The 12,290-nt window shown below is 41.3% G+C and overlaps 1 protein-coding gene across 1 annotated transcript in view; it reads right to left on the minus strand.

The window, feature by feature from the left end:
- Positions 1–3,221: 3,221 nt before the first annotated feature.
- Positions 3,222–12,290, minus strand: part of WDR7 (WD repeat domain 7) — a 356,864-nt gene continuing 347,795 nt past the window's right edge. Inside the window, exons 26-27 of the mRNA XM_012804318.2 lie at positions 9,979–10,083; positions 3,222–3,910 (exon numbers count right to left, since the gene is read on the minus strand). Of these exons, the coding sequence (XP_012659772.1) occupies positions 3,707–3,910; positions 9,979–10,083 (309 nt within the window). The 3' untranslated portion in view covers positions 3,222–3,706. The remainder of the gene's footprint in view (positions 3,911–9,978; positions 10,084–12,290) is intronic.

Genomic DNA, 12,290 nt, shown 5'->3' on the forward strand with positions numbered 1-12,290 from the left:
ATAACGATTCCTGAGACTGAAAGTGGCATTTGAGAGGTCCAAAGGTGCTGCAGTCCACACCTGTAATGTCCCTCTCATTCTTATGGAAACTTCTGCTGTTACGTGATGACTGGCCCAGTTCACTCTTCTATGTTCCTCTATGAAAGAACTGAAAGGCCTGCATTTGCTACTTACACAGGATCTTGTGTGAGCAATAAGGACCTACTTTGTCATTCTTACTTTTTCCTTTTTTTTTTATTGAATGGTAACTATGTACATTAATGCCCTTCTGGGGTACAGTGTGGTATTTTCACATACAATCCGAAACACTTCCATTAAAATGGTTACATAGCCTTCATGTCCTTTTTTAAGTTATTGTGTTAAAATGTTCATATTCTACTCTTAGAAAGATTCACTTGTACCCTTGTAAGATAAACCACAGAAGTGATCCCTCCAATCCCTCTCCCTCCATCCATTCCCCCTTCCTCTCTCCCTCCCCCCTCCCCATATTCTTAGGCTGTTATTAGGTTGTAGCTTTCATATAAAAGGTATAAATTAATTTCATAATAGGGGTGTGTACACCGGATACTTTTTCTTCCATTCTTGAGATACATTGCTAAGAAGAACATTTTCCAGCTCCATCCATGTGAACATGAAGGACGTAAAGTCTCCATCTTTCTTTATGGCTGCATAGTATTCCACTTACACACATTCTTACTTTTCCTGAAAACCAATTACAACCTTTACTTCGAGGATTCAAACTCAACTCCAAGCTGAGTATTAAATGAATTTAATGATCACAGTCCAGCTCCCATAAGGCAGCCAACCCACGTCTTCAAATCTGACACAATTTGGTACAATTAACAGTCTGGTTATCGTGGAGATAAAGCAACATGCGTGCGATTCCCTTGCCCAAACCACAGAGGGTGCTGTTGAGTTTCTGGTACCTCTGTCCCACACTTGGGCACTGCGCACTGGGGACGTCCTGCTCCACGGCTCTCCTCTCCTCTGGGAACAAGTCTGCCTTCCTGTAGCTGGCTCTCCAGAAAATGGATGGTTTAGACACAGAAAGGCAAGGGGAGCATATGGATTTCAACTGAGAATGTTAAAGAAGAGTCAACACTGGAAAAAGTAATAATATGAGAAAGACAGTTTCCAGGACAATTCGGTTTTATTTAACACACATATGTACACAGGGAGATTCAGCACATACAGAATGTATTAGCGGAACCGTCGAGAAGCGTCTGGGGAGGCAGACATTTCCACTCAGCGCTGCACGGTGAGTTCAGTCATTACAACACTTTCACACTGGTGTCACAGCATGTCACCTTTTGAAGGTAAATTACCAATGAAGCCACATGTCTCTATACATACAAGGACAGGTCCAGATACAGTACCAATGAAATCAGTAAAACATAAAAAGTTCACACTAGGATTGACAATACGATACAAAGGGTACCTCAGTGCAGAGAAATGTAAGCTGGGATGAAGTCGGGGACTGTGGTTGTCACAATAGCCAAGGAGAGATTTAAGTCAACAAGAGTGTAAGTACTAGCTTAGTCGTTAGAGAGAGATGTCTAGCCACCAAACATCATCCACCCCAGAATTTTACCACCAGAATGTTCTACTGGCCGATCACCTTGGCCTTCTGTGCAGACTGGGCAGGTGTGAGGCAGTCCCAGGCCCGGCTCCCCGGGGCTTTGCTACTCTGGTCTGTATGCTTTGCTTCTAATTTCCACAGCGGGTGGGGCCACCCAGGCCTTTGCAGGGGCCTCCCTACCATCCTGACACCTTCTTCCTGAAGCATAGAACATTTTGTTAAAAAAAAAAAAAAAAAAAGACGATAAAGTGTATGTTTACCTCATCATTCCAAATAGTTTTACAGTCTAGAATAAATTAATTTCCACTTAAGTTCATAAAGTAAACACGTGCTAGGTGCAGAGAAGAGTGGGGAGCCCACTAGAAAGACCAAGTGCACCTATAGTTCACCTCACATTTCTCCACCTCGCATTTGGTAGAGTAAACACGACGGCATGTTCACCAAACAAATAAAGTCTGTATCATATGGTGGTTTCTTCCTTGGAAACTACATCTATAATCTTTATAATACAATGTACATGCATGTGCAGAATTCACTTTTGAAACAATACCCAACAGCTAAAACCAAAGAATACTGCAGATTTGCCATCCATAGAAATAATATACTTCATGTCAACGTGGAAGAGATGCTGTAGTCGTCTTAATTTCTTAGTATGTTCTTTAAAAAATCTGTTCCAGTAAAATAACAGACATATTCCTTCCCGGGCCAATTGAAGCTTTTTAGATTTTTAGATTAAATGCTCCCATTATAATTTTGGTTCCTCTGTAAACTTTCATGTTTTCTGTGAATTGAAAAGAATCATTTTCTGTTTTTGCATTTGATAAACCATTTTGACCAATTCATCCATCACTCAGCAATGAGCCAAGCAAACAAACTCTCCCAACTATATTCACAGATCAAGGTTTTCAGGAGTAATTCATACAAAATATTATTTTATGGATTTTTCCCCCATTATTATAAACAAGAATCTGCATAATTGACATAGGAGAATTTAAAGCTTATTTCGAAGCATAATAAATAACCTCATTGCAGAATTCGCACTAATTAAATGTGAGCCTTCAATGTTTTTATATACGCTCCTGAACATGTGTGCCATAGTTACTAATTTTCTAGGATACTTATTTAGAAGAAATGCCTTCTTAGCTTTTACTTAGTTGATTGGGAGTAGTTTGAAGGCAGAATTATTGTGTGACAACCGACAAATGTCACACATATGGAAACTGCAGGCTTGTCAAGTTTCTGGAGGAAGGGGGAAGTTCTTTCTTAATCAAACAAACAGATCTGAAGCAACAGATAGGGGAGTCTTCATTTAAGGTATATGCTATGCTTCCAAACTCAGTTCTTTATCACACACAAGTCCCTTTAAGAGATTTGTTACAGTGATGGGATAATCATATTAACTAGATCCTAAGTAGTGATGTTTTTATTTTAAATGACTAAATACACCATCCTCTAAGTAGAATAGGAGCGCTTGAGAAGGCTAGGTGACCTTCTATAAGGAAATTTTTTTTGTATGTTTTCTCATAATCTCAAATCAGGTGTTCATAAAGAAAGGTAATGGCTAAATCCTAGGAAAATGGATTCAGGGATAGCCTAGCAATTACCAGGAGAGAAAAAAAAACCATGTAAACACAGAATCTTCTTGGTAAACAACAGTATGCTTTAGGAAGCGCCAGGGGAAGTAATTTCGATAATGAGGACTGCCACATGACCTCAACACCCAGCGTCAGAGTGACCGGAGTCAAGCGGCACTTCAGAGATGGGGTTTAGATGGCTGAAAATGCTGATCTGGGCTGGGAGTGCAATCACAGTGTGTATTGATTTTTGGGCTTCTGTTGCACCAAGCAACAAGAGCGTTCCCGGGAACCGCTGGCTTCCCTTCCCATCTCTGGCAGGGAAACTCCCCAGTGACAGGATGGCCACATCCTGCAGAGTGGTGTGTGCATGCCCCTGAATGGGTAGGTGGCACGAGCCGGAGTCTGCCCCTGAGAAGCATGCACAAGTGACACAGACCCTGCGGCCCGGGTGACTCTGGGTGGGCAGCCCCGAGGAAGGATCCACTGTGAGGGCAGAGTGACCTCGGCTTAGAGAAGTTAGAGAACTGAAGGGCAGCCTGGCAGAATGCCCTTAGACCATAAAGCGGTGCTCCTTCCCGTCATGGGCCATGAGGATGACATTGCGGTTGGACGTCCAGATGAGCCGGGCCAGTCTGAGGGCGTTGTGGGAGCCAGGGGACGCGGGCTGCACGGGGGGCACCTGGTAGGTTTTGATGCAGCGCAGCTGGGGCGCCGAGTTCAGCATGCCGATGCTTCCCAGCAGGGACGTGTTCATCTGGAGGGACAGGGGACAGGACAGCACATGCATCACTGAGGACCTGTCCTCGCCCCACCACACAGACCGGCTCTGTCTCTTGGCCACGCACTTTAGGTCACTGTCTCCTCCATCACGGTTATTCAGATTCACCTAAGACTTTACCCTTAACCTCTCACGGGTTACTTTCAGTGTATCTGGAATTGTTCTGATGCTGTAACAGCAAATGCATGAATCTAGAAAAATTTTACTTTGTGGGCAGAGTCTGACAGCAGGAGAGTCCATTGATCTTTAGGAAGGGAGCTAAATTATAGCTGTTAATAAAATGGTTCAATTAGACAAAACAGGTATTTGGGAATTGTGGGCATTTAAAACTGTAGGCCTTTTTGTTCTTTAACAACAAAGCTAACTGCGTCCCCTGAAGGATGAGTCAATCAAGCCAAGTTCTGGGATTTATAATTAGTTCACGAGAACAGAGCAGTGAAGCGGCCGGTAGAGTGACAGGTCACTGGACCAGCGCTCAAACCTTCCTCTCCTCCGTTTCTCCCTGCCAATGCCTTCACTCCTCTCTAGCTTTTTAAAAACGCCACCTCCGGAAAGCTCTTGCTTATTTTGAAGGGAAAAATAAGACTCAATTTCATCTCAACACTGTGTCTGGGCCCCTCGTGCTACCACACTAAGAAAGCATCCTCTATACTTCACTGACGATACTTCTTATTATCTGTTCGGGATTTCTGCTTTGGGCCACATTTTCTGGGTTTGATTTAAATTTTTAAGTTTTCTTAATCCCTTCACATAAATGAAAAATAACCTGGAAATTATGACTAATGAATGACTAGGCATTCAGGTCAAAGGGCTAAACACTGAATGGTGGTTATCTAAGTGAACTGTTACCCGAGCAACTGGGTCTGAAGATGCCTTTTATTACTGAAAACATTTGCAATACATATCATTTTTGCTATTACAAGTCACATAGAAACCGTGCTGAAAACCAGGAAAGAGGCCTTGGAAATAGTATTTTTTTCTTTCTAATTTTTCTCTCCAGTCAAACCTTCATCTAAACGTGTAAGCTTCTAGGGATTTGCGTGAAACATGTAGATTATGATCCAAACACATGCAAATGGGCTTGAGCCATGAAACCCTGGCAAATCCCAGGACATTTAGGATCCGTTACTGCTGGTATCATGCTCTGCGTGGGGATCGGTGCGAAACACAAGCCATTCCTTTTTCTAGCTCTTCTCAGCAGCAGGATGGTGTCAGAGGGCGTAAATCATGGCATCTCTAGCAGAGTGCGTGCAGGCTGCTCTGACATTTTCACAATTTAAATCATCTTGAGTAATAACCCTTTTAAGATGACTAATGTTACTGATTTTCCTGCATTAATAATAGTGCCGAACACAACACAGAGGTGAAAAAAAATCACTAGTGTACCGAGGTCACATTTTAAAACCAAATGTATGGTTATTGTTAACTCTTTCTGTTAAAGTTCAGTTTCCATCCACAGCTAGGCATCTCCCTTCTGCCATCTTTCCAAGGGCCTCCTTCCTTGCTTCCTTCCCTCCTTCCCTACTAAACTATGTAGAAGATAAAATTCAATGCCGTGTTCCTTTCTTGGAGGTCCCCAGATACTACGTAGTTCAAATACAAATAATGCTGGTGAGCTTGATTTGATGGGTCTCACTTCTACAAAAAGTAATGGCGTATGATAATTTAGTCCTCTTATGGAACAGATCCAAATGACCTGGAAAATCGCTGGTTAAAATTAACTGGCATCAACAGGCATACCATGCTTTTGAAAAAATCTAATTTCTCAGTTGATAAATAACTACAAAGTATTTTTCATTCTTTATAGATTTTTCTTTGAAAATATGTATGAAGCTTGATTTCTGCTGGTGGTTCAAAAATGCAAGAGGCATACCATGCTCAGACACTTCCCTATTTTTAATTCTTTCCTTTATGTTAGCTACAAACAAAAATGCACTGAGGACTAAAGGCAAAGAGGGAGAGAATATCTTATGGGAACCTTCAGATGGAAAGATTTAAGGAGAGGCATTATTATACTTGAGTTCCTAATACAACCTGAGCCATCCCTATTTTGACAAATTCCTTTGCTGGGGTCAAATTAGTCTTCATGCCCCAGAAGAGGGCTGTGGAAAATTCTGCCAAGTACACTATTTACAGTTGTGTATGGCTGGGACATGAAGACCGCACATACGCTAACATGCACTATTCTCCAGATCATCCTTTCTCTATGACCTCTTCAGATTAGGCATCAATCTGAAATAGTGAGGATGAGTATTAATTTTGCCAAGAAGCCCAACCACAGAACTCTCCCTGAAACAATGAACTGTTTTGTTATTCCATATTAATGTTTTCTTGCCCTGCAAATGGCTGCAAGCTATGTTCAAGTAAGGGTAATTCATGCCTTGAATAAAATCAAACTGTGTCACAGGACAGACGAAAAATTAAAAAGAAATAAAAAAGATCAGAAGAGAAAGAAAGCAAGAAAACTATATGGAATTATGTGGTAGAAGATTTGGTAACATTAAGTTTTTCTTGATCACAAACATAGCAAATACTCACTGTGGAAAAGTCAAATAATAAAGAGAAATTCAAAAAGTAAGAATCCCCTGAAATCTCATTTCCTAGAGAAAACTGGTGTTCATATTTTGGTAAACAAGCTACTAGACCCCCATGTTAATTAGGAAAAACAGATTTGAGGAATTTTGCACAAACAGGCTCGTATTAAAAGGCAGCATCACAATCTGTTTTTTCATTCAACAAGATATTGAGGACAATCTGCGCATGGTAATGACTATAGATTTACATCATTCTTTTTAAATGGTTGAATGGTATTGTGTTGTGTAAGGGAGTAAATAAAAATAAATGAAACCAATATCCATCTAATTTATCATTAGCATTTCTGAAAGAGGATATTTATTTATTGGATGGTGGTGGTAAGATTTAGGTAAGAGTGCTGTGAATGTATTTTCTTGCCAAACCTCTCTTGCTCAAATACCAGCATGGTGGCTCATGCCTGTAATCCCAGGACTCCGGGAGACTAAGGTGGTGGCTTGCTTGAGCTCAGGACTTCAAGACCAGTCTGAGTAAGAGGGAGAATTTGTCTCTACTAAATATAGAAAAATTAGCTCAGTACTGTGGTAGGCACCTATAGAGTTCCAGCTGTTGGGGAGGCTGAGGCAAGAGGATGGCTTTAGCCCAAAAGTTTGAGGTTGCTGTGAGCTATGATGAGGCCACCGCACTCCACCCAGAGTGAGACTCTTTCTCAAAAAAACAAAGCAAACCAAAAAAACCAATGTGAAATGAAATATTATAGAAATACGATGGTAGAAAATCAAAGGGCTTGAAAGATTGCCACACTAGTTCATTCAATAGATAAGGAGGTAAACTAACTAAAATGCAACTTGGTGTCTTCCTTCCCTTCTAAACTCAGGCTTCACAAAACCAGTTCTGTGAAGAATGTTTCTGAACATACAGAAATACCCCCAGATAGAATTCATCACAACAGCAAATGTTTTAGTGCTGTCTTCAGTGTAAGTAATGCTGCATACAACCCTTTTACTAAGTCTCACTTGAGTAATTATCCAAGCAATATTTCTCATTAACACTCATTTCTCAGCAAAGATTTTAATAGCTGATAGCTTTAGTAAGGTTCTGTATTAATAAGACTTCATTAAGTTTTCAAAATATATTACAGTACACTTACTGGAATAATATGAAAGTATTCTCATACATCATTAGAACTAAACAACAAGTCTCTAAATAAATCAGCGAAGCCCATTTGGAGAGAGCAGCAGCAGATCTAACACTGCCTTTTGGACCCTCTTTAATTCAAATAAAAGAGCATTACACTTCTGGAAGAGGTTTTGGTGCATTCTTTTTGAGAAAGCTGCAATGATCTGTTTTTGTGGCTTTCATTAAAATTTCAAGACTGAGCCGAGTATAATTTAAACATCCAGAAATGGGCTGCATTTTAAATTCTGACATGGGTTTCGAGGAAGATGTGTGTGTTGCCTGAGTTGCTCTGGTGCACTGGTGGGTGCAGATAACACAAGGCAGCCCTGGCAGAAGCTGAGAGCTCAGAGACTAAAGAAATGTGCTGCAGCCCCACTGTGCGCAAAGCCACCCTGGCTTAAGTATGGTTGGCAAAGCCCAGGGACAACAGCAGGAGCCTGCAGAGAGGGATTGGAAGGTGAAAGGAGGGATCTAATGCATGAGATGTCTAATGCATGAGCTTGATCTCTAAGGTAAGAAAGGCTGCTACCCATAATCCCATCCCTGAGCTGGACCAAAAGTTTGGCAGAACTAGAAAAATATTCAAGGAAGGGATGAACTATCTAACTAGAACTCTGAAGGTCCAGATAAGGGGAAAAAAGAAAATTCGCCACTTAGGAAGTTCTGGGAAGTACTAGGAAAGCTTTCAAATCTGGCTAACTTTTAAGGTATTCCTTTATATAACAAATTATGTTTTCTTAGCAGAAAAAAAGTTGGAGCCAATAAAAGCGAGCTTTTGGGGTTTATTCCAAAGAAGAAAGCATATGCAAAACATGGGCTCTCTGCAAGCAGGGAACCATGAGTTACTGGTCTCTGCATCTCCAAAGCACAGCACTGGCCGGTACCTGCCACCTGGACACCCAGGAAATGTGAAATGAATGGAGCTTTACATAAATTCTCCTCCAAGATCCCAAGAGAACAGGAAAATAAAGGAAACTCTGTATCAAAGTACAGGGGGAGTCACAGACACCACTGTGTGAGACATGAGGGGGGAAAACCCGTGAGTGGTTAAACTCTTTAAGTAACCATTTCTGCAAGAGTCTGGTTTCCAGACACCTAATGGATTCACTGTGGGATTCTGGTGATCAGAAACACCAGTTCTGTGGTTACATATGAGGAAAAGTGGAGACTGAATGAGATCTCTGACAAAAAGAGGTTAGTACGAGCTCATGAAGACGCCGGAGATATATTCTGGAAGAAAGCATAATGAGAAAATAAACTGGAAAACTAAATTAGATAAAAGCAGAAAAAGTCTGCGACAGATTCTGACGTTGTCATTCTTTAATAGCATGTTGTTAATTAAGCAATTTATTGTATCCGTTTTACATTTTATTAGCTATTGATTTTTTAAAGCCATCATCAAGTTGGGCTGAAGCCTCGTTTAAACTTTTATTTTGTTTTAGCTTTCAAAGCAATAAACCGAATCTCATAAAACATACTTAACACCTTAGGATAATAATAACAACAACATTTTAAATTAACTTCTTTTAGGGGGGGGTGGTGGTAAATTTACTGTTTTTGGTAATTATCAGGATTAAAAGAGTAAGATAATTAAAAAGAAAGTGGAATAAAGATTAAGCACTGAGGTCGAAACAAGTTCTTTGGTAAAAGCTGCTCAAAATTAACATTTACATTAATCAGAATTAAACACGGGCATCTCATGAACTGCAGGCCAAAGATACCTAGATTTTAAAAAAGTTGTTTAAATAGTGAATGCCTTATTACCCTGTCTATACCCTGTTGGTGTCGCAGACCCTTGTTTGAATGGCCTGTGTAAATTATGGACCTGAGAAAGGCCTCCCCTGCCAGATGCCTTCAGGCCAGGCCCCCACCACGCCTCACCCTTTTCCTGCTGACTGGCAGGATACACCAATTCTCTCTCACCCACTCCTCCCCACGGACCATGCACCAGCCCTTCCTCAAAACCACCTGCATCTCAGCTTTGGTGTCCCTTCCTCTGGAAAGGCTTCCCATGCCCTTATTCTCAGGTTCTCCCTACACCAGACACACTGTAATTGCTTATTTATCTGCGTCTACTTCAGACTGAAAGCTCTTGAGAGCAGATGCCCAGATACAGTGTTTCAGATTGCTAATTGTATTCTTAGCACCTCCCATATTAGAGCCTGGCACAGGATGGAATCAGGAAATACATACTTGATATTTGTTCAAAAAAAAGGGGTGGTGGAGACAGGAAGGAGGGCTGGCAGGCAGGCTGGACGAAAAGCCTCACCCACCACCTGCCGAAAGTGTGCCGTGCAGGGTGCACTTCAAGACCCTGTGGCCCCTGCCCTTACCTGCCAGAAGGAAATGTGGCTGTCAGTGTTTGAGTAGGTGGCAAGATATCGTCCATCGGGAGCAAAGGCCACTGCAGTGATTGGTCCCTTGTGTCCGTGGATTGTCTACAATAAAAATTCAGGTATCATTAATGGTTGTATTCTGCAGAACTATTACAAGCATGCAAGCAAATGCATTCGGTGCTGAACAAATATCAGATGCTGGTGCGTTCTTTGTTTATAAAATCAGGTCAAGAAAAATAAGAAAAAACACCCAAGTTCTCTCAGAGGGAACTCTCCAAAGCCTTCCATCTTGTTCTGAGGAGTCCATCTGCCTGCTAGGCGGGAGCACAGCATAAGCCCAAAGAAAAGCATGTGTTAACAGGCAGACCCATGTGTTAATCCATTTATGTCCATTAGAGAGAATCTTGCAATTAATTAGAAAGTTACAGAATGGATCACCAAAACCATCCAGGACCCTGCCTCCGATGAAACAAAGGCCAATCAAAGCTATATCATAAAATCCCTGCTCTGGAAAGAGGTAAAGACTGTAACCTTAACTCCTTAATAATTACACATTTTTCATGTTTTATGCTTCATTTCCCACGACAACACTGTGTTTAAATGCAGATAGCTGCAATTAGTAAATACACGTACACACATGTTGGCGGTTTGGGCACACACATAAATCAAATATCATTAAAAACAAGTTAACAGGAATAGTTTTGAACCTCTGCCAAATAGCTATCATTGATTTAACCATGAAGAATAAAAAGGAGGTTGTATTTTAGACGAGGTCTTTGATAAAAGGGCCTTCCTAATAAAAAAAAAAATCTACACTCAAGTCTGATGATATTAATAATTACAGAAAACACTGGATACCACGCAAGTTAGCATTTTGTGTTAATCTTCCTGCATGCAACTATTAAAAACCATCCCTCTGCTTCATTCACCAGTGTTCGGTCTGGCTTACAAGCCACCCTGTCTCTTCCCTTTGTCTCACACGGAGTAGGAAATGTGTGCCTTCAGCTAACACGTCCCAGAAAGGTCCCCAGCTGTCATGTTTGATGGAGAACTGTGAACTTTGAGTCTCAGCGAAGGCATCAGGCTCATGACACGATTCAGCCCATACATACTGTAAATTTCAGTGAGACTTTTTTCGTCATTCACTTCTGAATGACTAAAATCAGGAGAAGAGCAGCACGCTGCTCACTGCCCTCCACCCTGTTCTTTCCTGTTATTAGACTTTCAAGGCACCATGGGATCCCCAAATAACACTTGTTCCCCAAGACGCAAAGAAAAACATGTCAGATTGGCAAAACAGCCCTGGGCTTCGGGCAGGCAGGGAGTACTGACTTGGGTCAGGGGTTTGCTCCACTACTCACTAACTGTGGAACCTACGGCCAAGTTATTTAAGGTACTTAACACTTGAGCACCCAGGTTTGTGAAGCAGGAATGCTGCTGCTGCTGCTGGCAATATCTAACTCACAGAACTCTGTGAAGATTAGATGATACACATTCTGCACGATGCACAGCACATGATAGGAATCCAATACCATTCATATTTTAGTATTAAAATACTCCTGCTTGCTTAGAGATGACGTACACAATCACATCACTCAATGACCTAAATACGACATTTAATGAACATCCCCGTCCTCAAATGTTTCCACCACATACCCTGATTTGACAACACTTAGCATACCAGGGTGCCTAGAAACACAGACTTCAGAGGTGGTAACCAGCCATGATGTTGGCCCACAAATGGACAAAAATTAAGCCATGAGGTGCACTTGCTGAATAATTATGGCAAGAAACCAGCTGAACGCCACCTATACTAGAATAAAAATAATTCATGCAGGAAATCAAGCCTCAATCAACTTTTAAGTGAGAAAAACTGGCCATTCTCACTTACTACATCAGTTTCATGAGCTCAGTGGGAAAGCATTTTCAAATGTTTTTTAAAATCAAAATTCAATTCTGCTGAAAGTATGAAATTCTCTTGGCCCAATCTGAGGCTACTTTATGGTTAAGATAATTGACTAGTAAGGCTTTAACTTGTCACACAGACTGCAAACTAAAGACCCTCACACCAGATTGGAGATCTTTGAGTTGGCCTGCAAAAATGTTTTAAAGAAAAATTTTTGTGCCCATATTTTTAATTCCTCAGGTCTCATATAAAATCAAGATTTCTAGCCTCTCTGGAAAACCGGTAGATGGAACAATACTGGGCCTTAGTTCACATGTGGCTGGATAGCCAGGGCTGAGTGGAGGTGGCCATGTCAGCCTGGGCATTTGGTCTTCCCTTTGACCAGTCCAGCACCAACCCAAAA

This window comes from Otolemur garnettii, unplaced genomic scaffold, assembly GCF_000181295.1.
Source record: "Otolemur garnettii isolate 467f Iridium unplaced genomic scaffold, OtoGar3 scaffold00027, whole genome shotgun sequence".
Lineage (NCBI taxonomy): Eukaryota > Metazoa > Chordata > Mammalia > Primates > Galagidae > Otolemur > Otolemur garnettii.